The 26,023-nt window shown below is 41.2% G+C and overlaps 1 protein-coding gene across 1 annotated transcript; it reads right to left on the bottom strand.

The window, feature by feature from the left end:
* Positions 1-562: 562 nt before the first annotated feature.
* LOC138851357 (zinc finger protein 271-like) lies at positions 563-10,434 on the bottom strand. Its single transcript, XM_070080402.1, has 2 exons — positions 10,186-10,434; positions 563-6,691 (listed from the first exon to the last, which is right to left on the bottom strand). Exon 2 carries the CDS (start codon positions 6,033-6,035, stop codon positions 4,641-4,643), a length of 1,395 nt encoding a protein of 464 aa, XP_069936503.1. The 5' UTR covers positions 6,036-6,691; positions 10,186-10,434; the 3' UTR covers positions 563-4,640.
* Between the last annotated feature and the right edge of the window lie 15,589 nt (positions 10,435-26,023).

Genomic DNA, 26,023 nt, shown 5'->3' with positions numbered 1-26,023 from the left:
TTCCTCAAAATATTCCTTCCATCTTCCCAATACCTCTAACTCTCCATTTAATAACTCTCCTCTCCTATTTTTAACTGACAAATCCATTTGTTCTCTAGGCTTTCTTAACTTGTTAATCTCACTCCAAAACTTTTTCTTATTTTCAACAAAATTTGTTGATAACATCTCACCCACTCTCTCATTTGCTCTCTTTTTACATTGCTTCACCACTCTCTTAACTTCTCTCTTTTTCTCCATATACTCTTCCCTCCTTGCATCACTTCTACTTTGTAAAAACTTCTCATATGCTAACTTTTTCTCCCTTACTACTCTCTTTACATCATCATTCCACCAATCGCTCCTCTTCCCTCCTGCACCCACTTTCCTGTAACCACAAACTTCTGCTGAACACTCTAACACTACATTTTTAAACCTACCCCATACCTCTTCGACCCCATTGCCTATGCTCTCATTAGCCCATCTATCCTCCAATAGCTGTTTATATCTTACCCTAACTGCCTCCTCTTTTAGTTTATAAACCTTCACCTCTCTCTTCCCTGATGCTTCTATTCTCCTTGTATCCCATCTACCTTTTACTCTCAGTGTAGCTACAACTAGAAAGTGATCTGATATATCTGTGGCCCCTCTATAAACATGTACATCCTGAAGTCTACTCAACAGTCTTTTATCTACCAATACATAATCCAACAAACTCCTGTCATTTCGCCCTACATCATATCGTGTATACTTATTTATCCTCTTTTTCTTAAAATATGTATTACCTATAACTAAACCCCTTTCTATACAAAGTTCAATCAAAGGGCTCCCATTATCATTTACACCTGGCACCCCAAACTTACCTACCACACCCTCTCTAAAAGTTTCTCCTACTTTAGCATTCAAGTCCCCTACCACAATTACTCTCTCACTTGGTTCAAAGGCTCCTATACATTCACTTAACATCTCCCAAAATCTCTCTCTCTCCTCTGCATTCCTCTCTTCTCCAGGTGCATACACGCTTATTATGACCCACTTCTCGCATCCAACCTTTACTTTAATCCACATAATTCTTGAATTTACACATTCATATTCTCTTTTCTCCTTCCATAACTGATCATTTAACATTACTGCTACCCCTTCCTTTGCTCTAACTCTCTCAGATACTCCAGATTTAATCCCATTTATTTCCCCCCACTGAAACTCTCCTACCCCCTTCAGCTTTGTTTCGCTTAGGGCCAGGACATCCAACTTCTTTTCATTCATAACATCAGCAATCATCTGTTTCTTGTCATCCGCACTGCATCCACGCACATTTAAGCAACCCAGTTTTATAAAGTTTTTCTTCTTCTCTTTTTTAGTAATTGTATACAGGAGAAGGGGTTACTAGCCCATTGCTCCCGGCATTTTAGTCGCCTCATACGACACGCATGGCTTACGGAGGAAAGATTCTTTTCCACTTCCCCATGGACAATAGAAGAAATAAAAAGAACAAGAGCTATTTAGAAAAAGGAGAAAAACCTAGATGTATGTATATATATATATGCATGTGCGTGTCTGTGAAGTGTGACCAAAGTGTAAGTAGGAGTAGCAAGATATCCCTGTTATCTTAGCGTGTTTATGAGACAGAAAAAGAAACCAGCAATCCTACCATCATGCAAAACAGTTACAGGTTTTTGTTTCACAGTCATCTGTATAATAATAATATGTATAATAATAATACGTATAATAATAATAGTACAATATAATACAATAATAATAATATAGTACATATAATAATACATATATAATAATAATGTACTACATAATAATAATTATAATAACAGACGGCTTCAAAAGGCCGTCACTAAATGGTAGTGTTTACCACATCAAAGAGGGAGCGGTTGTGGCTGCCTCCACCTGTTACATAATGACATATTTTATTCATTCTAGAGTATATATCAGGTTTCTATGTTATTTACATTGTTTATTATTTCATATTAGATGAACTGTGATAGATAAATAAGCCGTAGAGTTGATAATAGCGAAATATTCAAGGAGTATTTTGTCCTGTCTCCAGACAAACTCTCATCTGCTGCCGCCACATATATAATGACATATTTTATTTATTCTAGAGTATATATCAGGTTTCTATGTTATTTATATTGTTTGTTATGTCATATTAGACGAACTGTGATAGATAAATAAGCCATATAGATGATATTAGCGAAATTATTCAAGAAGTATTTTTTCATACTCTCCCCAGGTAAACTCCAGTCTCCGGACAAACTCTCGTCCACCGCCGACACCGCCCATACCACTACATGAATTACATATTTTATTCATTTTAGAGTATATATCAGGTTTCTATATTATTAGATGAAGTGAGATAGATAAATAAACCATAGAGTTGATATTAGCAAAATTGTTGAAGTACAGAATTCCACTGGAATGGATTAATTGCATTTCAGTTAATTTAAATGAGGAAAACTGACTCTGCAAACATGCAAATCTAGTTGCGAGCAAGGTCATGGAACGGATTAAACTCGCAAGTAGAGGTTCCACTGTACATTAGGACCACTCTTCAACAAATCTTTTTTTGTGTTGAAGGTTGCAATGGTACTTAACCCCTTGAGGGTCCCAACCCCTAATCTGAAATGTACACAGGGTCCAAGAATTTAAAAAAAAAATTTTATGATTTTTTCCTATGAAATGGTAGAGAATCTCTTTCTAAAGGTAATAAAACAAATATTACAAAATTTGATTGAAAATTGACGAAATTACACTTTTGCAAATTTTGCTGTGTCAGCGACATTTATGCATCGGCGATTTTTGCGCACTTTGACTCCTATTTTAGGCCAATTACATTGTTCCAGTCGACTAGATTCTTAGCTATTTCACTAGTATGTCTTCTATTTTATTGACTGAGCACAAGAAACCACTCAATCAACTACTTCAACTACCCAATAAAGTGATTAGAAATTGGTATAATTTGGCCAATTTCACACAAATTTTAAAATGTTCCATTTTCAAAATAGGGTCCAGAATAAACAATGCAGGCATTCCTGGCACTAAAATAACATTTCATCTGTTTATCAGTTACGTTTCCAGGCTTTACACCTGAATTCCCTTTTGATTTTTTATTCACACAAAAAAATTTTAGTCACCAAAAAATAGAAGATTCACTGTTATGCAATATTGTGATAATTGTATAAATAATATCAGTGCATTCATGAATGCACCTCAGACCCACTAGTTGATGTGTACTGGGTGCATGATGTGATTAGTTTACTCTTGAACATTGGCAAAAATTGAACATTTCCATTACTTGGAGCTCAGTTTCATGCTATTTTCATTCTTAAAAATCAACAAAGATAATCTTGACTTTTGTAATATATCTTCCATTATATCAAATGAAACTAAGAAACTGCAAATACAACCATATTATTATTATTATAATCAAGGGGGAAGCGCTAAACCCGGAGGATTATACAGCGCCTGGGGGGGGGGGGATATGTGGAAGGCATTCAGGCTTAATTCGGGGAACTGGAGCACAGATCCAATTCCCTAAATCAAGAGCCCCTCACCAACATCAAGGAACCTTCCTTGAGGGGTAAATACAACCATAAAAAACACTGCAAAGTCACCGTTTTAATCCAAAAACACAGTCACAGTTTTTGTCTCATTATGCCCTGTGTGTTACAGGATTTTTTTTATATGGTGCACACTTACCACACAGACCCATTCTCTCATATCTAGGCCCAAATTTACTGCTCACAGCTTATCTGAGTAAGCTGAGCTCATGACATACTACGGCACTGATCCTGGCTTCAAAGCCGTAGAACTACGGCATGGACCCTCAAGGGGTTAAAATAAGAAAGCAATGAACTTTCCCTCAGAATTTTTTTACAGCATGCAATACCATTTCAAAGGGTTGCAGAGTGCACAAATACCATAAACAGACTGAATCACTGACAATAAAATGATGCTTTCCCCATTCCTTGACTAGGCTGTTGAGAATGTTTGGCTGAAAAAGTGAAACAAGCTCCGACCGTACTGAACGATGGGTATAATTGAAAACTGCCAAATTAGCAGAACAATAAAAAGCTTTCAGCAGAATGCCTTAAAGTGGGGGCCCGCCTGTACTGGTATTAGTATTGGCATAAGGATTTGTATCGTCTCATCCTTACTGGACACTTATGTGGTTTAAATCCTGTATAAGCTTTATCATGTGAATTAGATATAATATACAATGTATGACATTTATTAAGAATACTTGATAAAGCCCCTGCTGAATACAATGACTGCTCAATCAGTACCATAAACTTCACACTGTGTCTTATTCACAAATTTATTGGTATATTTGCCAATGATATTCATTCCATTTTCTTCAAGGGCTACAAGCCCATTTTTGTTACTAAATCAGTTTACACACCATGAACAATGATGTGGTTTCTCCCATGTATGAACTCTCATGTGTGTTTTAAGATGACTCTTAAAAGAGAAACGTTTCAAAGACCGATCGCTTGTATGATTTCATTCCTCTATTAACTTGTTCATGTTTAAGTACATCCTTGTTGATGGTAAAACATTACATACACACTGAACATTGATAACCCATCTCTCTCTCTTGCATGAATTTTTTTGTGTATAAACTAATTTTAGCTAAAACATTTTAAACATTCTTAACACTTACGAGGTTTCTCTCCTTTATGAATCTTTAAGTGATTTACAAGACTACTTTTAATCCTGAAACATTTCAAACATTCTGAACACTGATATGGCTTCTCTCCTGTATGAATTTTCATGTGCTTTATAAGATCACCTTTACAGATGAAACATTTCAGACATTCTGAGCACTCATAAGGCTTCTCTCCTGTATGAATTTTCTCATGTCTTACAAAACTACTTCTATTGCTGAAACATTTCAGACATTCTGAACATTGATGAGGCTTCTCTCCTGAATGAATTTTCTTGTGTACTACAAGATTACTTTTATTGCTAAAACATTTCAGACATTCTGAACATTGATAAGGTTTCTCTCCTGTATGAATTTTCATGTGAGTTATAAGATCACTTTTATAACTGAAACATCTAATACATTCTGAACAATGATAAGGTTTGTCTCCTGTATGATTTTTCATGTGCTTTACAAGATCGCCTTTACAGCTAAAACATTTCAGACATTCTGAACACTGATATGGCTTCTCGCCTGTATGAATTTTCTCATGTCTTACAAGATAACTTTTTCGATAAAAGCATTTCAAACATTCTGAACACTGAAAAGGCTTCTCTCCGCTGTGAATTTTCTCATGTATCACAAGATAGCTTTTTCGGCTAAAACTTTTCAAACATTCTAAACACTGATAAGGCTTCTCTCCTGTATGAATTTTCTCATGTCTTACGAGATGACTTTTTTTACAAAAACATTTTAAACATTCTAAACACTGATAAGGCCTCTCCCCAGTGTGAATTCTCATGTGCTTCCTAAGATCACCTTTATTGCTAAAACATTTTAAACATTCTGAACAGTGATAAGGCTTCTCTCCTGTATGAATTTTCATGTGTATAACAAGATAACTTTTATAGTTAAAACATTTTAAGCATTCCGAACACTGATAATTCATACAGGAGAGAAGCTGAGAAGGCTTCTCTCCAGTATGAGTTCTCATGTGCTTTATGTGGTCACTTTTATACACAAAACATTTTAAACATTCTGAACACTGATATGGCTTCTCTCCTGTATGAATTTTTAAGTGCTTTACAAGATTACTTTTACTGCTAAAATATTTTAAACATTCTGAACACTGATATGGCTTCTCCCCTGTATGAATTTTCATGTGCTTGGCAAGATATTTTTTAATGTTAAAACATTTTAAACATTCTGAACACTGATAGGGCTTCTCTCCTGTATGAATTTTCTCATGTATAACAAGATAACTTTTACTGGTAAAACATTTCAAACACTCTGAACACTGATAATCATTCAAATAAGGTTCCTTGATGCCAGTGAAGGACTCTTGATCCATGGAATTGGATTTGATTTCCATTGTCTTACACCGAACCTGACTGTCTTCCATTTCTCCAGGCAGTGACCCCTATGGGTTAACACTCTCTTCAAGAAAATAATAATGATAATGAACACTTCTGTAATAATAAGAATTTTTATTTCTACAAGTACATGATACACATGAACTCTCATGTGTCCTTTAAAATTACTTTTACACGACTGAACGATTTCACACACTCTGACCCCTCAAGGAGGTTCCTTGATGCTGGTGAGGGGCTCCTGTTCTAGGGAATTAGATCTGTACTCCAGTTTCCTGAACTGAGCCTGAATACCTCCCATTACCCCCTTCCCATAGGTGCTGTATAATCCCTATGGGTTTAGCGCTCCCCCATGAATAATGTTAAGGTTTATCTACTAAATGAACTTTAGTTGGTGTTGCAAACACTTCTGCTGTAACATCTTAAGAAACACTGATATTCTTTGGTTTTTCTCTCAGATCTCTCATGTAGTATTTTAGAGAAAATTTTCCTTAAATGCCTAAATGAATAATTGCTTATATTTCTTCATCTGCATTATTTTTATTAAAAATAATATTTTACTGGTAAAAAAATAAAGACAAAGCAGTGTTAACTGTTGTTAAAAGCCACTTGCAAAAAATCTTTCTTGAAAGACTGGAGATCATAAGAGTCTGGAAATATGCAGGCTGGTCATTGATCCTCAATATAACTGTGAATTAGAAAATACAAGTCAGTATACTACTGCATTCTAAAATTAGCAAGATGCATATAATGAATAAGATTAAAAAAACTTTTGATACAAATGATCAAATTCTGTCATATGAAATTTACATAACTTTTTAAACACTGACAACTCTTGTATATTACCATCCAAACAACAACTTTTTTAATGCAATAATCTTTTTGTTATGAGGATAACAAAAAGATTAGGTGATGAAAGATTGGATATCAGATTGGAGGGAGAGAGTATGGAGGAGGTGAATGTATTCAGATATTTGGGAGTGGACATGTCTGCGGATGGGTCTATGAAAGATGAGGTGAATCATAGAATTGATGAGGGGAAAAGGGTGAGTGGTGCACTTAGGAGTCTGTGGAGACAAAGAACTTTGTGCTTGGAGGCAAAGAGGGGAATGTATGAGAGCATAGTTTTACCAACGCTCTTATATGGGTGTGAAGCATGGGTGATGAATGTTGCAGCGAGGAGAAGGCTGGAGGCAGTGGAGATGTCATGTCTGAGGGCAATGTGTGGTGTGAATATAATGCAGAGAATTCGTACTTTGGAAGTTAGGAGGAGGTGCGGGATTACCAAAACTGTTGTCCAGAGGGCTGAGGAAGGGTTGTTGAGGTGGTTCGGACATGTAGAGAGAATGGAGCGAAACAGAGTGACTTCAAGAGTGTATCAGTCTGTAGTGGAAGGAAGGCGGGGTAGGGGTCGGCTTAGGAAAGGTTGGAGGGAGGGGGTAAAGGAGGTTTTGTGTGCGAGGGGCTTGGACTTCCAGCAGGCATGCGTGAGCGTGTTTGATAGGAGTGAATGGAGACAAATGGTTTTTAATACTTGACGTGCTGTTGGAGTGTGAGCAAAGTAACATTTATGAAGGGGTTCAGGAAAACCGGCAGGCCAGACTTGAGTCCTGGAGATGTGAAGTACAGTGCCTGCACTCTGAAGGAGGGGTGTTAATGTTGCAGTTTAAAAACTAGTGTAAAGCACCCTTCTGGCAAGACAGTGATGGAGTGAATGATGGTGAAAGTTTTTCTTTTTCGGGCCACCCTGCCTTGGTGGGAATCGGCCAGTGTGATAATAATATAATAAAATAAAATATTTGAAAACAAGCAGTAAATATTTACTGTGAATTTCAACCCAATGGCCTGGCTGGCAAAGCTCTTGCATCACACACAGAGGGCCTGGGTTGAATTCCCAGCAGGGTAAAAACATTTTGATATGTTTCTGTACACCTGTTGTCCTGTTCACTTAGCAGCAAGAAGGTACCTGGGTGTTAGTCGACTGGTGTTGGTCGCATCCTGGGGGACAAAATTGAGGACCCCAATGGAAATAAGTCAGTTGTCGATGATGCACTGACTTTCTTGGGTTATCCTGGGTGGCTAACCCTCCAGGGTTCAAAGTTCAAATGAAATTTCTTAATGGTTGGGATGAGTAGAGGTGAGCATTTGTGAGTGTAAAATGAATGTCAGTTGTTGCAATAGGTTAGTCTCGGTTAAAAAGTTGTAAATGAAATCTGCATTATAGGATGAACTGTCAACAAAGAGTGCTGTTACCATGTTTCCTTAAACCTGCTGCCCCTGTCCACCTAGCAGTAAGTAGATACCTGGGTGTTAGCTGACTGTTGTGGGTCACATCCTGGGGGTTGGTAGTATACCTTTGATGGAGCTGGGGCTTTAAAATAAGCTGAGGTAGGATAACAGCTCTTAGCCTGTAAAATTGATCTGTGTAAATAATAATAAAAAAAAAAACTAATGTAGTAGATGTCAAAAGTGAATTCTTCATGATCTTTGATAAACAGTGCAGCTTATTAATATATGATGAACATTTACAGCCACCTAGCAGTCATCACAGAAAGGCACCCGGCATCTTTACGTGTGATCAGTGGCGGCTCGTGTATAGGCACTGCGGAACTGCAGCACCCCCTATTTTCACTCGATATTATCGATAATATTCAATATAATGAGTCTTTTTTCTCTAATTTTTTCTTTATATTTGTACATTATAAAATCTTTAAGCTTAATGTCAGTAGCCATCCCCTTGTACATGAAAAAGTTACAAAAATCCTTGTATGGAACTGTGTGCTTCACAGTTCCAGTGACTCAGTGTTTGGCTCTTGCGTGCATGTGCACATGTCCGAGATAAGATGCTGCACGCTAGGTAGAGAGAGCACTGTCACTGACACAGTGCCGATCTTGTTGTGCAAGTGTAAGGTAGTGTTTCTTTTTGACTGTGCTTAAAAACCATGTGCCATATTCTTGAATGTGATAAAGTGTAGAATTAAATAATTATAATGCTTCCAGCTATTTTATTTAATTCATAGTTTTTTTGGTTCTTTTCTTTTGTTTGACAATTCCCATGACTACATCAGAGCGAGAACACTGCTTTTCAACACTGAAAAGAATAAGAGCTTTTCTATGGGGCACTATGAACCCTGAAAGACTAAATGCACTTGCAGTGCTTTCAATGGAGAAAAATTTCCTCAACAGTCATCAATAGATCAAGGAGAAAATTATTAATCTTTTCGCACAAAGTAGAACAAGAAGAATGGATTTCATTTTCAAATGAATGGAACAAGTTTGAACTGTAACAACTTATGTAAGTAAAAAAAAAATATTTTTTTGTTTATAATTTGATCAAACGTAAGTATAAATTTTCTTTTTATATGCGTGTTTAGTTTTACACAATACAATGTTAGAACAAAGGCTAAAAATTTTCTGAAGCAGCACCTCCACTAATTTTAGCTACGAGCCGCCACTGCATATGATATATCACACCCGACAGTGGTTCTAAGAAGAATGCCAGGAGCCCAGTTTTGTTTGATGGGAACTACTGTGTTGACCTCTAATTCAGACTAATATCGTTGTCAACAGCACCACCTGCTGTTGCTGCAGCAACAGCAGGTGGTGCTGCAGCAACAGCAGGTGGTGCTGCAGCAGCAGCAGGTGGTGCTGCAGCAACAGCAGGTGGTGCTGCAGCAGCAGCAGGTGGTGCTGCACCAGCAGCAGGTGGTGATGCACCAGCAGCAGGTGGTGCTGCACCAGCAGCAGGTGGTGCTGCACCAGCAGCAGGTGGTGCTGCACCAGCAGCAGGTGGTGCTGCACCAGCAGCAGGTGGTGATGCACCAGCAGCAGGTGGTGCTGCACCAGCAGCAGGTGGTGCTGCACCAGCAGCAGGTGGTGCTGCACCAGCAGCAGGTGGTGCTGCACCAGCAGCAGGTGGTGATGCACCAGCAGCAGGTGGTGCTGCACCAGCAGCAGGTGGTGCTGCACCAGCAGCAGGTGGTGCTACACCAGCAGCAGGTGGTGCTGCACCAGCAGCAGGTGGTGCTGCACCAGCAGCAGGTGGTGCTCCACCAGCAGCAGGTGGTGCTGCACCAGCAGCAGGTGGTGATGCACCAGCAGCAGGTTGCCTAAGTAAGTTTATTCATGTACATAAATACAGTTACATAAATTATCATACATAGTAGCATAAGTGTAGATTACCTAGGATAACCCAAGAAAGTCAAAGTGATTGAATTTGTTAGCAGGTGGTGCAGCAACAGCAGGTGGTGCAGCAGCAGCAGGTGGTGCAGCAACAGCAGGTGGTGCAGCAACAGCAGGTGGTACAGTAACAGCAGGTGGTACAACAATAGCAGGTGGTGCAGCAACAGCAGGTGGTGCAGCAACAACAGATGGTGCAGCAGTAGTGACAACACTGTCACTGCTGACAAACTAGACTCCACCAAACCTTTGTTATTGTTGTTGTTGGTTATAGGGCAGCCGCAAATTCCACCGTATTGAGTCCAGCTTCCCAAGAGTCAGGATAAAATATCTTGCCCATATCTGGGCAAAAATTGGAAATTAAATGAAGTTTCCCCGGAAATTGAAAAAAGGGAAATATGTTCCCAATTAGGCGAGTGAATTTAACTCCTAAACCTTTACATAACGAAACGTCCACACTCAACTGAGTCAGTAACCGGCTTCACCCAGGCTGTGACAGTCCACAATTTGGAAAGAGGCATTGATCAATCAATCAAGTTTATTCTCTATAAAGATTACAATGCTAGGTTTACAGGTTTTGGATATTGTATGGTTTACATGTTATAAAATACTAATTACAGAGGGGGCCACTAGGAAACCTAGCATGGCTAGGTATTTCGGGCAGACTTAGATTAATTCTTAACTCTAAATTAATACAAATTATGGAGTAAGTTGGTATTAAGGCTAAGTGACTACATTATAGTTTGTGAGTTTAGCAATGTAAATGCTTTTGTTTTGGCACAATACACTGGTTCTATATTGTAGTATCACAGGCAAACTTGTGACTAGTTAGGATTCATTATTTTATGATTAAGATTCGAATTTCCGTGATTATAGCCAAGTGGGTGAGTGAGTGTAAGTGTGAACAGGTGGTTTTCATGTAGTTAGTTGACGGGGTGTATCAGGGAGATAAGATGTTGTCTAACGGTAGTATTGAAGGTGATGAATGTGTCTGCAGTTCTAGAGATTTCAGGTAGGGTGTTCCAGATTTTAGGCCTTTTGACATATAGAATTTTTGCAAAGGTTTAGTCGGACACGGGGAATGTCATAGAGATGTTTATGTCTGGTGTTATGCCTGTGGGTCCTGTCACAACTATCAAGAAAGCGTTTTAGGTCAAGGTTAATACTGGAATTTAAGGTACTGTAGATGTAGATTGCACAGTAGTAAGTGTGGATGCTCTGAACAGAGAGTAAGTTTAGATCTATGAATAGTGGGGAAGGGAGGTGTTGCCATGGATGGGATTTAGTGATTATTCTTACTGCAGCTTTTTGTTGGGTTATTATTGGATTTAGGTGTGTTGCTGCAGTTGATCCCCAAGCACAAATAGCATAGGTGAGGTATGGATAAATGAGTGAATGGTATAGTGTGAGAAGGGCAGTTTGCGGCATGTAGTATCGTATCTTGGAGAGAATTCCAACCGTTTTGGATACTTTTTTCGTTATGTGTTGGATATGGGTGCTGAAATTCAGGTTGTTGTCTAGGTATAGGCCTAGGAATTTGCCCTCATTATGTCTGGCAATTAGAGTGTTGTTGATCTTCATGTTAAGTTGCGCAACACTTGCTCTGCTACCAAACATAATGTAGTAGGTTTTGTTAGTGTTAAGTGTAAGTTTATTGGCTGTCATCCAAGTCGATATTTTGAGCAGCTCCTCGTTAACAATGGTGTTGAGGGTGGCAAGAATAGGGGAAGAGATGACATAAGGGAGGGACTAGTACCGAACTTGCACACGAAAATCACTCACTACGAAAGCAAAAGACTTGGCAGACGATGCACCATCCCCCCAATGAAAAGCAGGGGTGTCACTAGCACGTTAAGAGACCATACAATAAGTGTCAGGGGCCCGAGACTGTTCAACTGCCTCCCAGCACACATAAGGGGGATTACCAACAGACCCCTGGCAGTCTTCAAGCTGGCACTGGACAAGCACCTAAAGTCAGTTCCTGATCAGCCGGGCTGTGGCTCGTACGTTGGTTTGCTTGCAGCCAGCAGCAACAGCCTGGTTGATCAGGGGCTGATCCACCAGGAGGCCTGGTCACAGACCGGGCCGCTGGGGCGTTGACCCCCGAAACTCTCTCCAGGTAAACCCCAGGTAAGTCGTGTTGTCAGCAAAGAGAATGGGTTTCAGGTGTTGGGATACGTCTGGAAGATTATTGATGTAAATGAGGAAGAGCAGGGGACCAAGGACACTTCCCTGGAGTTTAGCTAGAGAGAGTTCCGGGGGTCAACGCCCCCGCGGCCCGGTCTGTGACCAGGCCTCCTGGTGGAACAGAGCCTGATCAACCAGGCTGTTACTGCTGGCTGCATGCAATCCAACGTATGAGCCACAGCCCGGCTGGTCAGGTACCGACTTTAGGTGCTTGTTCAGTGCCAGCTTGAAGACTGCCAGGGGTCTATTGGTAATCCCCCTTATGTATTCTGGGAGGCAGTTGAACAGTCTCGGGCCCCTGACACTTATTGTATTGTCTCTTAACGTGCTAGTGACACCCCTGCTTTTCATTGGGGGGATGTTGCATCGTCTGCCAAGTCTTTTGCTTTCATTGTGAGTGATTTTCATGTGCAAGTTTGGTACTAGTCCCTCTAGGATTTTCCAGGTGTATATAATCATGTATCTCTCCTGCCTGCGTTCCAGGGAATACAGGTTCAGGAACTTTAAGCACTCCCAGCAATTGAGGTGTTTTATCTCCATTATGCGGGCTGTGAAGGTTCTCTGTACATTTTCTAGGACAGCAGTTTCACCTGCCTTGAAAGGTGCTGTTAGTGTGCAGCAATATTCCAGCCTAGATAGAACAAGCGACCTGAAGAGTGTCATCATGGGATTGGCATCCCTAGTTTTAAAGGTTCTCGTTATCCATCCTGTCATTTTTCTAGCAGCTGCGATTGATATAATGTTATGGTTCGTGAATGTGAGATCCTACGATATGATCACTCCCAGGTCTTTGACGTTGGTTTTTCGCTTTATTTTGTGGCTGGAATTTGTTTTGTACTCTGAGGAAGTTTTGATTTCCTCGTGTTTACCATATCGGAGTAATTGAAATTTCTCATCGTTGAACTTCACATTGTTTTCTGCATCCCATTTGTGAAAATTTGTGTGGACTGCCTCCAAGTGAGTCGCCTACCCTGGCAATCTCTGTTGACACCGAGCTCTGAGGTGGGTACCTCAGCCTCACAAGTGGCTTATAGAACAGATTTTCACAAATGATTGGTATTGCAAGAAACTTCGCCTGCATGCACGTATAAAGGGCTAACTTACTTGGTGTTGCAGCATATATCCTGATCTTCAACTTCCTAAGCCTAGCTTTAGCCCCCTTGGACTTCCCCTTGGGAACCACGTGCAACCGGGAGCATTAATTCCTGCAATATTCAATCGTTATTAGTGTCCAGCCTGCACCTCAGAAATTCCTATATCCAAGAGGGTATGTATCCCCTAGTATAACTATGCAGACTCAGACGCTAGCTTCAAACGGCTCTGAGACGCTGGTACTTACTGGGCATGCTCTCTCTCTGTAGCTCGCCGAGCCCACAGTTACTCAACCCACAATCTCCTAAGTCACTGGCCAGATCCTACGGGAAAAGGTGAATATCTCGTCTTACTGTATGGGCTGATGGAGGAGATCATCTACGGTACATCGAGATGCCTCTACCAGTTTTCCCCAGGTCTCAGATGTGAAGACACGTGGGGGCGCTGCCTGCTGTTCACGGCACGTCTCGTCCAGTCGGTGTCTATCGTAAGAAGGACGCTATTCTGTCTTTGTGACCTGCGCCCCGCCATTCAAGCTAGGGCTGCCAGTTCTCCCTAGCTAACTTATCCTAATGTTTGCCTACATTATCGGCCTATTACTACCTATGTTAAGGTCTTAGGTCTACTCTATCATTATCTACAGATGCCGTAGTAAACCTAATATGAGTGTACTACCAGTAAAACTACCTACTCCTTCCCTGAAGAGTAAATCTATAAATTAAATAAGCTTACCAACAACCGCCAACCAGAGAATGCCTTGTTTGGGAGGGTTTAAGGGGCCGCTCGGCTCAGACGGCCATGCTGGAACTGAGCTGTGGAACTATTTGAACCAAATAAATTTCCACACCATTGAAAGATTTGGTTGATGTCCGCCTGGAGCCTTGCAGTGTCTGCAATGGAAGACACTGTCATGCAGATTCGGGTGTCAGCTCGTGATAGGGGCTTCTTGCAGTTCTTGATGAACACGGAGTTCCATGAGTCTGGCCCTGGGGCAGAGTGCATGGGCATGTCATTTATCGCCTGTTCGAAGTCATTTGGCATCAGGATAACATCAGATAGGCTTGTGTTAACCAAATTTTGTGGCTCTCTCATACAAAATTCATTTTGATCTTCGACTCTCAGTCTGGTTAGCGGCTTGCTAAAAACTGAGTCATATTGGGACTTGAGTAGCTCACTCATTTCCTTGCTGTCATCTGTGTAGAACCCATCTTGTTTAAGTAGGGGCCCAATACTGGATGTTGTTCTCGACTTTGATTTGGCATAGGAGAAGAAATACTTTGGGTTTCTTTCGATTTCATTTATGGCTTTTAGTTCTTCCCGCGATTTCTGACTCCTATAAGATTTCTTTAGCTTGAGTTCGATGCTTGCTATTTCTCTGACCAGTGTCTCCCTACGCATTTCAGATATATTGACCTCTTTTAGCCGCTCTGTTATTCTTTTCCGTCGCCTGTAAAGGGAGCGCCTGTCTCTTTCTATTTTACATCTACTCCTCCTTTTTCATAGAGGAATAAGCCTTGTGCATACATCAAGTGCCACCAAGTTAATCTGTTCTAGGCATACGTTGGGGTCTGTGTTGCTTAGTATATCTTTCCAGCTTATATCGGTTAGGACTTGGTTTACATGGTGTTGTGATAGAAACACAGGCCTTATCTCTAGGCTTTATTGAACATAGAATCTTCATAGTACTTCTGCAACAACAAAATATAATGACTAGTACATCTAATAATGGCTTCTACAGGGATGGTGATGTCTTGCATATGTCAAGAGAAAAGTTATAACTACAGGTCACATATTTAAACTCACCATGTAATCTGCATCACTAATATAGTGATAGTAGAAGAGAAGAGAATCACACACCATGTGTTGGCGCCCATGACACACACCAAACTGTTGTTGTTGTTAAGGGCCCCGAGAGGTGGTGCAATATTATCCTGCTGCTGCTCCCCACAGGACCAGTATCACTACAATCTCCCCCTTCTAAAATATCAGACAGTAATCTCCCAAACTGTTAGGTGGGCGACGTACACGTCCCGACCTTCGTAGCCCTTGAGCCTCTTCACCAGGTTCAATATTTTCCAGCGGGGTTTGACTAACTGCTGGAGCAGAATCCTCTATTTCCGTAGGGGTAGTCTCAAGGGGCTTTCCAGGAGAAAACGAAGCATCTTTCACATCTATTGGTGTATCTTGAGATTCCACACTAATGGGGATTTCAACTGGGGCTAAATGTCTTGTAGATACTGTAGTCTCTTCACCATTTTGGTAGCGAATGTGGGCGTAATGTGGATTAGCTTGCAGGAGCTCTACCTCTTCCACTAAAAGATCCATCTTGTTCATCCTACGGTGACTCTTCAGGAGAACGGGTCCAGGATGACATAACCAAGTGGGCACGGAGGCTCCCGTAGAAGAATGACGTGAATAGTTGAGGAGTCTTTCATGAGGGGTTGCATTAGTAGCTGTGCACAGCAATGATCTAATAGAGTGAAGAGCATCAGGTAGGACAGTTTGCCAGTGTTGAACAGGTAGATTGCGCGACTTCAATGTCATTGTAACTGCCTTCCATATAGTACCATTGAACCGCTCCACTTGACCATTGCCTTGAGGGTTGTAGCTTGTTGTTCTGCTGCAGGCAATACCTTTGCTAGACAAAAACTCCTGAAGTTCGTTACTCATGAACGAGGATCCCCTGTCTGAATGGATATAAGCTGGCATACCAAAAATAGAGAACAACTGTGAAAGACAACTAATAACAGTTGAAGCAGTCATATTTGCACAGGGGAATACAAAGGGAAACCTTGAATATTCATCTACTATGTTAAGGAAATACCTATTCTGATTTGTGCTTGGTAGAGGTCCTTTGAAATCTATATTCAGTCTCTCAAAAGGCTGGGTGGATTTTATAAGATGAGTCTTCTCTGGCTGATGAAAGTTTGGCTTGCACTCTGCACATACTCTGCATGCTCTGATCACTTGTCGCACATCTTCCACTGAGTAGGGCATGTTCTTTGATTTGACAAAATGGTACAGGCGTGTAACTCCTGGGTGACACAAAGCCTTGTGGAGAGCTGAGAGTGATTGTAAATCATGACATGCTGCTCCACAGTGGGACCTAGAGAATGCATCAGGTGAGATGTTCTCTTGACCCAGTCGGTACAGAATATCAAAGTCATAACACGATAGTTCCATCCTCCAGCGTAATATCTTGTCATTCTTTATCCTACTTTTGTGCTTCTTGTCGAACATGTACATCACGGACCGTTGGTCAGTCCTTATGGTGAAATGTCTACCAGTTAAATAATGCCTCCAGTGGCGAACTGCTTCTATGATGGCCTGGGCTTCCTTTTCTACAGCAGCGTAACATTTCTCTGATCCTTGAAAAGTTCTCGAAAAGAAGGCTACTGGTCGTCCTGCCTGAGACAAGACTGCAGCAATGGCAATGTCAGATGCATCCGTTTCCACTTCGAATGGTAGGGATTCATCAATGGCTTGAACTACTGAGTTTTCAATGTCTTGTTTGAGAGTATGGAAAGCGGCTTCTGCTTCCTTTGTCACAGGAAATGTGGTAGCACTCAATGGGCGGACTTTACTTGAATAGTTGTAGATCCATTGTGAGTAATAAGCAAAAAGACCAAGAGTTCTTCGGAGTGACTTTTTGTCTTGAGGCATTGGAAGTTCCCGTAGAGGTCGTAGTCGTTCAGGGTCTGGGAATATTGAACCTCCTTCCACTACATAACCAAGGATGCTAAGCCTTTTAGTTGAAAAAGTGCACTTTTCCTCATTGTAACTGATATTTTTCTTCTTGGCGGCTTCCAAAAACTTATCAAGGTTTGCATCATGTTCCTCCTGGGTCTTGCCACAAATGGTAACATTATCTAAATACGCGTAAGTTCCCATGAGTTGCTCTTCCTGAATGAGTGAATCCATAATTCGTTGGAAGCAGGCTACCCCATTGGTGACTCCAAAAGGGACTCTGGTAAACTGATACAGGCCATCACTAGCCTGAAACGCTGTGTATGGTTTATCTTCATTCCTTATAGGGACTTGATGATAGGCACTCTGTAGATCAATTGTGCTAAACACATAGTACTGAGCAATTTTGTTCACTGTATCGTCAATTCGAGGTAGAGGGTACCCATCAAGAAGTGTAAATTTGTTGATTGTCTCAGAGTAATCGATAGCCAGTCTCCGTTTCCTATAATCATCTTTAACAACAACAACCTGTGCACGCCAAGGGGAATTACTCGGTTCTATAATACCCTCCTTCAGCAGCCTCTGAGTTTCTTTCTCAATGAACATCCGATCCTCATAAGAATAGCGGCGTGACTTAGCTGATATAGGATGGCAATCCGCGGTAAGATTTGCAAACAGCTTTGGTGGGTCTACCCTTAAAGTGCTAAGTCCACAGACAACAAGAGGAGGCAGTTCACCTCCATATGTTAAGGTGACACTACCATGCAGCTTCTGAAAGTCCTGACCAAGGATAACATCAGAGCACAGTTGTGGCAGAATAACTAAATGTACATCTTGATAATCCTTTCCATTAACTCTGAGATTTACCTTACAAAACCCTAAGGTCTGAATAGAGAGAGATGTTGATGCCATGGAAACGGTACCTGATGAGTGATGTACAGTCAAGGAGTGGCGTTTAACTAAGTCAAGATTGATGAAACTCTCTGAGCTGCCACTATCAATAAGACCATCTACTTCTGTTCCTTTGATGAATACTTTCACAACTGCCTTTGACAGTGAATTTGGAGTAGCCGCAGAAGTCACTGTTGCTAGTGTCGCATGATCACTGGAATGTGTGGAGGCACTAGCTCTTGTTGATGCATTAGCACGACATACTTTAGCAAAGTGACCTTTCTTGTGGCATTTACGGCACATTGCTTCACGAGCAGGACACTTTGGACGTGGATGTCTTGAAAAACCACAAAAGAAACACACCGTACCTGCTGCTGCTGTCACTGAGGCAGGTTCCACAGTAACTTCATTGTAAGAGTCTTGGTCAGGAATTGCAGCACTTACCACTCGAGAAGGCTGAGTGGTACTGTATACTTCAGAATTCTTCTGGGCTGAATCTAGAGCCCTTGCCTGGTCAAAGGCAGCGGCTAAGTCGAGAGTTTTATTCTCCAATAAACGCTGCCTTATTATTGGTGATTGCAGGCCACTGATAAAAGCATCCCTGATGGACTCTTCACAATACTGAGCAGCTGTCACTGCTTGGAAGTGACAGTCCTTACCTAAAATTTTCAGTGCTTGAAGGTATTCCTCTAAGGACTCATCAATCTGCTGGCGGCGAGTTGCAAGGCGATAGCGTGCAAAGATTTCATTTGTAGGTTTAATATACTGAGACTTGAGGGTTTTGATAGCATCTTCGTAGGTATTACACTCAGAAATAGCCTCATATATCTTAGGTGACACAAAATTGATGAGCAGACTTAGTTTATCTAGATCTGTTTTAGGAAGGGCTCCCAAGAAGTTTTCGAAAGTCTTAAACCAGTGTTTCCATTCCTGAGCAGCCGTTGATAAGCTGGGGTCACAGTCTAGCCTCTCAGGTTTCAGTAAACGCTCCATGTTGTGATGAAGTCTAGCTCAGGATCACCACCAGGTAGCCCAGGATTCTATGTTCAATAAATTGTTGTGATAGAAACACAGGCCTTATCTCTAGGCTTTATTGAACATAGAATTTTCATAGTACTTCTGCAACAACAAAATATAATGACTAGTACATCTAATAATGGCTTCTACAGGGATGGTGATGTCTTGCATATGTCAAGAGAAAAGTTATAACTACAGGCCACATATTTAAACTCACCATGTAATCTGCATCACTAATATAGGGATAGTAGAAGAGAAGAGAATCACACACCATGTGTTGGCGCCCATGACACACACCGAGAGGTGGTGCACCGAGAGGTGGTGCAGTATTATCCTGCTGCTGCTCCCCACAGGACCAGTATCACTACACATGGTCCCACTTTATGTTTTTGTTATTGAAGTTGAATTTGGTGAATGCTCCCTCATAACTAATCTCATTATGTCGGTCTGGGGCTCCGCGCATACATGTCTGAACCTCAATTATGTTGTGATCTGAGTATATTGTTTTTGATATGGTGACATTTCTTATCAGATCATCATTGTTAGTGAAGATGAGGTCTAGTGTATTCTCCAGTCTAGTAGGCTCTATTATTTGCTGGTTTAAATTGAATTTTGTGCAGAGATTTAAAAGCTCGTGTGAGTGTGAGTTTTCATCAGAGCTGCCTCCTGGTGTTATTACTGCAACAATATTATTTGCTATATTCCTCCATTTTAGGTGCCTTAAGTTGAAATCCCCCAGGAGCAAGATGTTGGGTGCAGGAGCTGGAAGATTTTCCAGACAGTGGTAAATTTTTAACAGCTGTTCCTGGAATTGCTGGGATGTTGCATCCGGAGGCTTGTAGACTACCACAATGACTAGGGTTTGGTTCTCGACCTTTACTGCTAAAACTTCCACTACATCATTTGAGACATTTAGCAGTTCTGTGCAAACAAGTGACTCTGCAATGTACAGGCCAACCCCCCCTTTTGCCTGTTCACTCTGTCACATCTGTATAGGTAGTAACCTGGGATCCATATTTCGTTGTCCAAGTGATCCTTAATGTGGGTCTCAGTGAAAGCCGCAAACATTGCCTTTGCCTCTGCAAGCAGTCCACGGATGAAAGGTATTTTGTTGTTTGTTGCTGGCTTTAGACCCTGTATATTTGCATTTGTTAAAAAGTAATGTAATAGCATGCGAAAGGACATGGGCGGCTCGCTTGTACAATAATGGTGGGACGTGAGACAGATTCCCTGAGTTATTTTTAAGTGACTTTATAATCGCAGTGACTTCTGTGGGCTCAGTTGGTACAAGATAGAAGAAATTTGAGAAATTCCCATCTAGGTAGTCCCCGGCACGAGTGCTGGTACGTGGGATTTTACTGGTGAGGTTAGATCCTATGGTTGAGAAGAAGTCGTTTATCTTGTTAGCTGTATCAGTGGGATGCAGTGGTGTTTCATTAGGTTTAGTTAGGACAATATTCTTGTTTTTTTTCAGTTTGTGGGTCCCCAGAATCTGGGAAAGTGTTTTCCAGGTCTTTTTTAAATCTCCTCTTCTGTCAGTGAATCTGCTGGAGTAGTACAGTTGTTTGGCTTTTTTTATTACTTTGGTGAGAACTGATAAATAGTGTTTAAGAATATCTTTGTGTATTAAGCCCTGTCTATATTGCTTTTCATATTGGTGTTTCTTATCAATGGATTTCAGAATGCTTCTGGTTAGCCATGGGCAACCGAGCCGTTTATTCTTGATCTGTTTCGTTTTTATAGGACAATGTTTGTTGTATAGTCTAAGTAATTTGTTGAGAAAAATGTCTGTCCAATCGTCAATACCATTGGCCTTGGAGAATTCTGTAGGCCAGTCAACAGTCTCTAGGTTTGCTGTGAAATTCCTTATTGAGGCCTCTTCATGGAGTCTAAATGAAACTTTGTTGTATTCCAGTGGTGGTTTACTAATGTTTGTTAAGAGGAAGGTAGGGTAGTTGTCTGTAGTGCTGTCTGTGATTATCCCTGATTTAAGGGGGCTAGTATATTGGTCCATATGTGGTCTATTTTGGTTGCACTTATCTCAGTGAGCCTGGTTGGTTTAGTTATTGTCGGTATGAGAAGTGTGTTGTTCATATTGTTGATGAAATCAGTTACAGGCTGATCCTTTAGTAGGCCAAGGTTGATACTGAAGTCTCCAGCTAAGAGAAGGTGGTGTTTGTTCATTTGTCTGTTTGTTATTAGTGCCTTTAATTTCTCACTGAAAAATGGGATGTTTGTGTGGGGTATCCGGTAAATGGCACCGATTGTTATAGGCGTCTTAAGGGTTTTTACAGTGAAATTAGCAAAAATGTATTCCCCATATTCATCACTAAAGCAAGTGGTGCTAATACAAGATAGTTGGTTAGAGTCACTAAGTCACTCTGTCTGACTTTTTTGGGTTATCCTAGGTTCTCTACACATATGCTGCTATGTATGATAATTCTATGTAACTGTATTGTGTATACCTGAATAAATTTACTTGCTTACTTACTTCCTTAGTAATAGATGAGTAATGAGATGAATATGATGAGAAATTAATGAAAAAGAAAACATGGGGAACTGATCACTAATATACAGCCTCAGCTACACAACTAAAATATGTTCATTAATGGAAATAAGTCAGTTTGTCTGACTTTTATTTTCTGGGGGGGGGGGGTTATTCAAGGTAATTTTTGCTATGTATGATAATTATATTTATGTGTATCCGAACCTCAGTAAAATGACTTAGGTTAATATCTTTATTATGCACCCTATACCATCCTGTTGACTGTAGTTAACAGATTGCAGAGGCACATAATGGGTTCAGAGGACTGTGCTGCAAAATTTTGACCAAAATCAAATCAACCTCAAACTCAAAATTTTTATTTCTATGTGTGTAGTATACAAATTGTAGTTTACATGTAGTAAAGTATTGTTAAGTATTGTTAAGTATTGTTACGTATTGTTAAGCACAAACAAAGCCACTAGCATGCTTGAACATTTCGGACAGACTAATCCTAATGAAGTGGCAAATTTCAATTAGAAAAAACTAGGTTGCAAAAACATTATAATTAGAAAAAAATATATAATATGAACCCCATCCTATATAAAAAAAAAAAAAAAAAAAAAAAAAAAAAAAAATATGAACTTAAAATTATACAACAGTATAATTTTAAGTTCGTGTTAGTAAACAAACCATACCTCGGGTGGGGTCCGAACCCACGAATCCCATCCGTGATATGGTTTGTTTGCAGTCGTGTCGTTACGATTTCGTGAGTTCGTATTAGTACTTTGAACTGATTTTGTGGTTTTTAGTTAATTGGGATTTCTTGAGTAGCTTCAACTGGTTCTATGATTTCAGGCTAAGAAAGATTATAAGAGATGGTTAAGAAATGGAAGTAATTAAGTGGATTTTTTTAGTGGTACAGCAAAGTGTTGGTACATCTACGTTAGTGACCCGTGGCCTGGCTGGTAAAGGTCTCGCTTCATACGAGGAGGGCCCGGGTTCGATTCCAGGCGGGGTAGGAAAATTTTGACGCTTTTCCTTACACCTGTTGTCCTGTTCACCTAGCAGCAAGTAGGTACCTGGGTGTTAGTCGACTGGTGTGGGTCGCATCCTGGGGTACAAGATTGAGGACCACAGTGGAAATAAGACAGTCCTCGATGACGCACTGACTTTCTTGGGTTATCCCGGGTGGCTAACCCTCCAGTGTTAAAAATCCGAACGAAATCTTGTCTTATGTTAGGGAGATGAGGCGATTTTTAATTATAGATGTAAATTGAGTAATAATAATAATCTTTATATTTTCAAGTGCATGTTATACAGGCCTAAGTGACATCAATGACACACTCCTATGTAGAAAGCCCTTTGTTATGTGGAGCATTTTGGACAAATTAGGTCAATTTTGTCCCAGGATGCGACTAATACCCAGGCACCTATTATACTGCTAGGTGAACATGGACAGCAGGTGTCTTAAGGAAACACGTCCTAATATTTCCACCCGTACCGGGGATCAACACACGGACCTCAATGTGTGAGCAGAGATCACTGCCAATCGAGCTACGGGACATCTTTGGCAGACAGGGGACCTTTTGCTGGTTCAGGCAATAAATTTCAGATCTTAGGGCTTTTTATATGTATTGCATTGTTGCACATGATGAGGCAGACACGAGAATTTTGTGTCTTGTGCTGTACCTGTGTGTGTTCTGTTGTATCTTGGGAAGTTTGAGACGAGGGGCTTATATTGGATAGCTAAATAGTTACAGAGGTGAGTGGTAGCACAAACAGGCTTACAGAGGTCACACTTGGTCTTTATTAGACCTGATAAATTAGACACATGTGCAACCCTTGGGTATCTTTACTGAGCATAAAGATACCCAAGAGTTGCATATGTGTCTAATTTATCAACGTGTCGGTTCTCAGAAACATTCATCTACAATCTTCATTAGACCTCACTGGGCAAAGTTAAATAACAAAAATTTACATATTGCAAATATTCCAAATATTAAAATTTCTTCATAGGGCAAGACAGTATGGAGTTATGGTCTTCTAAATATTTATATATCGTATTACCACTGAAACATTAGCTAACAATGGGTACAGTCTCTCCAAAAACCATTCGTCTAGTCGACCCAAAATGTAAACAGTTTCAAAATTTCTAATATTATTAACAGTGAAGTGTTTTGTCATATATTGCAAGGTTTGTGGTAAGATGTCTCAGGAAGGTTAGATGTTTGGACACTCTGAGATATAATATTCCAGTGTATGGTCCTGTCACTGTCAACACACCAGTGTATGGTCCTGTCAGTGTCAACACACCAGTGTATGGTCCTGTCAGTGTCAACACACCAGTGTATGGTCCTGTCACTGTCAACACACCAGTGTATGGTCCTGTCACTGTCAACACATCAGTGTATGGTCCTGTCACTGTCAACACACCAGTGTATGGTCCTGTCACTGTCAACACACCAGTGTATGGTCCTGTCAGTGTCTACACATCAGTGTATGGTCTTGTCACTGTCAACACATCAGTGTATGGTCCTGTCACTGTCAACACATCAGTGTATGGTCCTGTCACTGTCAACACATCAGTGTATGGTCCTGTCACTGTCAACACATCAGTGTATGGTCCTGTCACTGTCAACACATCAGTGTATGGTCCTGTCACTGTCAACACATCAGTGTATGGTCCTGTCACTGTCAACACATCAGTGTATGGTCTTGTCACTGTCAACACACCAGTGTATGGTCCTGTCACTGTCAACACATCAGTGTATGGTCTTGTCACTGTCAACACATCAGTGTATGGTCCTGTCACTGTCAACACATCAGTGTATGGTCTTGTCACTGTCAACACATCAGTGTATGGTCCTGTCACTGTCAACACATCAGTGTATGGTCCTGTCACTGTCAACACACCAGTGTATGGTCCTGTCACTGTCAACACACCAGTGTATGGTCCTGTCAGTGTCTACACATCAGTGTATGGTCTTGTCACTGTCAACACATCAGTGTATGGTCCTGTCACTGTCAACACATCAGTGTATGGTCCTGTCACTGTCAACACATCAGTGTATGGTCCTGTCACTGTCAACACATCAGTGTATGGTCCTGTCACTGTCAACACATCAGTGTATGGTCCTGTCACTGTCAACACATCAGTGTATGGTCCTGTCACTGTCAACACATCAGTGTATGGTCTTGTCACTGTCAACACACCAGTGTATGGTCCTGTCACTGTCAACACATCAGTGTATGGTCTTGTCACTGTCAACACATCAGTGTATGGTCCTGTCACTGTCAACACATCAGTGTATGGTCTTGTCACTGTCAACACATCAGTGTATGGTCCTGTCACTGTCAACACATCAGTGTATGGTCCTGTCACTGTCAACACATCAGTGTATGGTCTTGTCACTGTCAACACATCAGTGTATGGTCCTGTCACTGTCAACACATCAGTGTATGGTCCTGTCACTGTCAACACATCAGTGTATGGTCCTGTCACTGTCAACACATCAGTGTATGGTCCTGTCACTGTCAACACATCAGTGTATGGTCCTGTCACTGTCAACACATCAGTGTATGGTCCTGTCACTGTCAACACATCAGTGTATGGTCCTGTCACTGTCAACACATCAGTGTATGGTCCTGTCACTGTCAACACATCAGTGTATGGTCCTGTCACTGTTAACACACCAGTGTATGGTCCTGTCACTGTCAGCACACCAGTGTATGGTCCTGTCACTGTCAACACACCAGTGTATGGTCCTGTCACTGTCAGCACACCAGTGTATGGTCCTGTCACTGTCAACACACCAGTGTATGGTCCTGTCACTGTCAGCACACCAGTGTATGGTCCTGTCACTGTCAGCACACCAGTGTATGGTCCTGTCACTGTCAACACACCAGTGTATGGTCCTGTCACTGTCAATACACCAGTGTATGGTCCTGTCACTGTCAACACACCAGTGTATGGCCCTGTCACTGTCAACACACCAGTGTATGGTCCTGTCAGTGTCTACACGCCAGTGTATGGTCCTGTCACTGTCAACACACCAGTGTATGGTTCTGTCAATCTCAACACACCGGTGTATGGTCCTGTCACTGTCAACACTCCAGTGTATGGTCCTGTCACTGTCAACACACCAGTGTATGGTTCTGTCAATCTCAACACACCGGTGTATGGTCCTGTCACTGTCAACACATCAGTGTATGGTCCTGTCACTGTCAACACACCAGTGTATGGTCCTGTCACTGTCAACACACCAGTGTATGGTCCTGTCACTGTCAACACACTAGTGTTACCTGGAGGTTACCTGGAGAGAGTTCCGGGGGTCAACGCCCCCTCGGCCCGGTCTGTGACCAGGCCTCCTGGTGGATCAGAGCCTGATCAACCAGGCTGTTGCTGCTGGCTGCATGCAAACCAACGTACGAGCCACAGCCCGGCTGGTCAGGAGCCGACTTTAGGTGCTTGTCCAGTGCCAT

This window comes from Cherax quadricarinatus, unplaced genomic scaffold (genome assembly GCF_038502225.1).
Source record: "Cherax quadricarinatus isolate ZL_2023a unplaced genomic scaffold, ASM3850222v1 Contig409, whole genome shotgun sequence".
Taxonomy (NCBI): Eukaryota; Metazoa; Arthropoda; class Malacostraca; order Decapoda; family Parastacidae; genus Cherax; species Cherax quadricarinatus.
Note: the sequence above shows the minus strand (reverse complement) of the source record. Positions and strands in the feature narration are given on the sequence as shown.

Coding starts and splice junctions, on each gene's coding strand:
- LOC138851357 (XM_070080402.1), bottom strand. CDS start 6,035: ATGGAAGACAGTCAGGTTCGGTGTAAGACAATGGAAATCAAATCCAAT.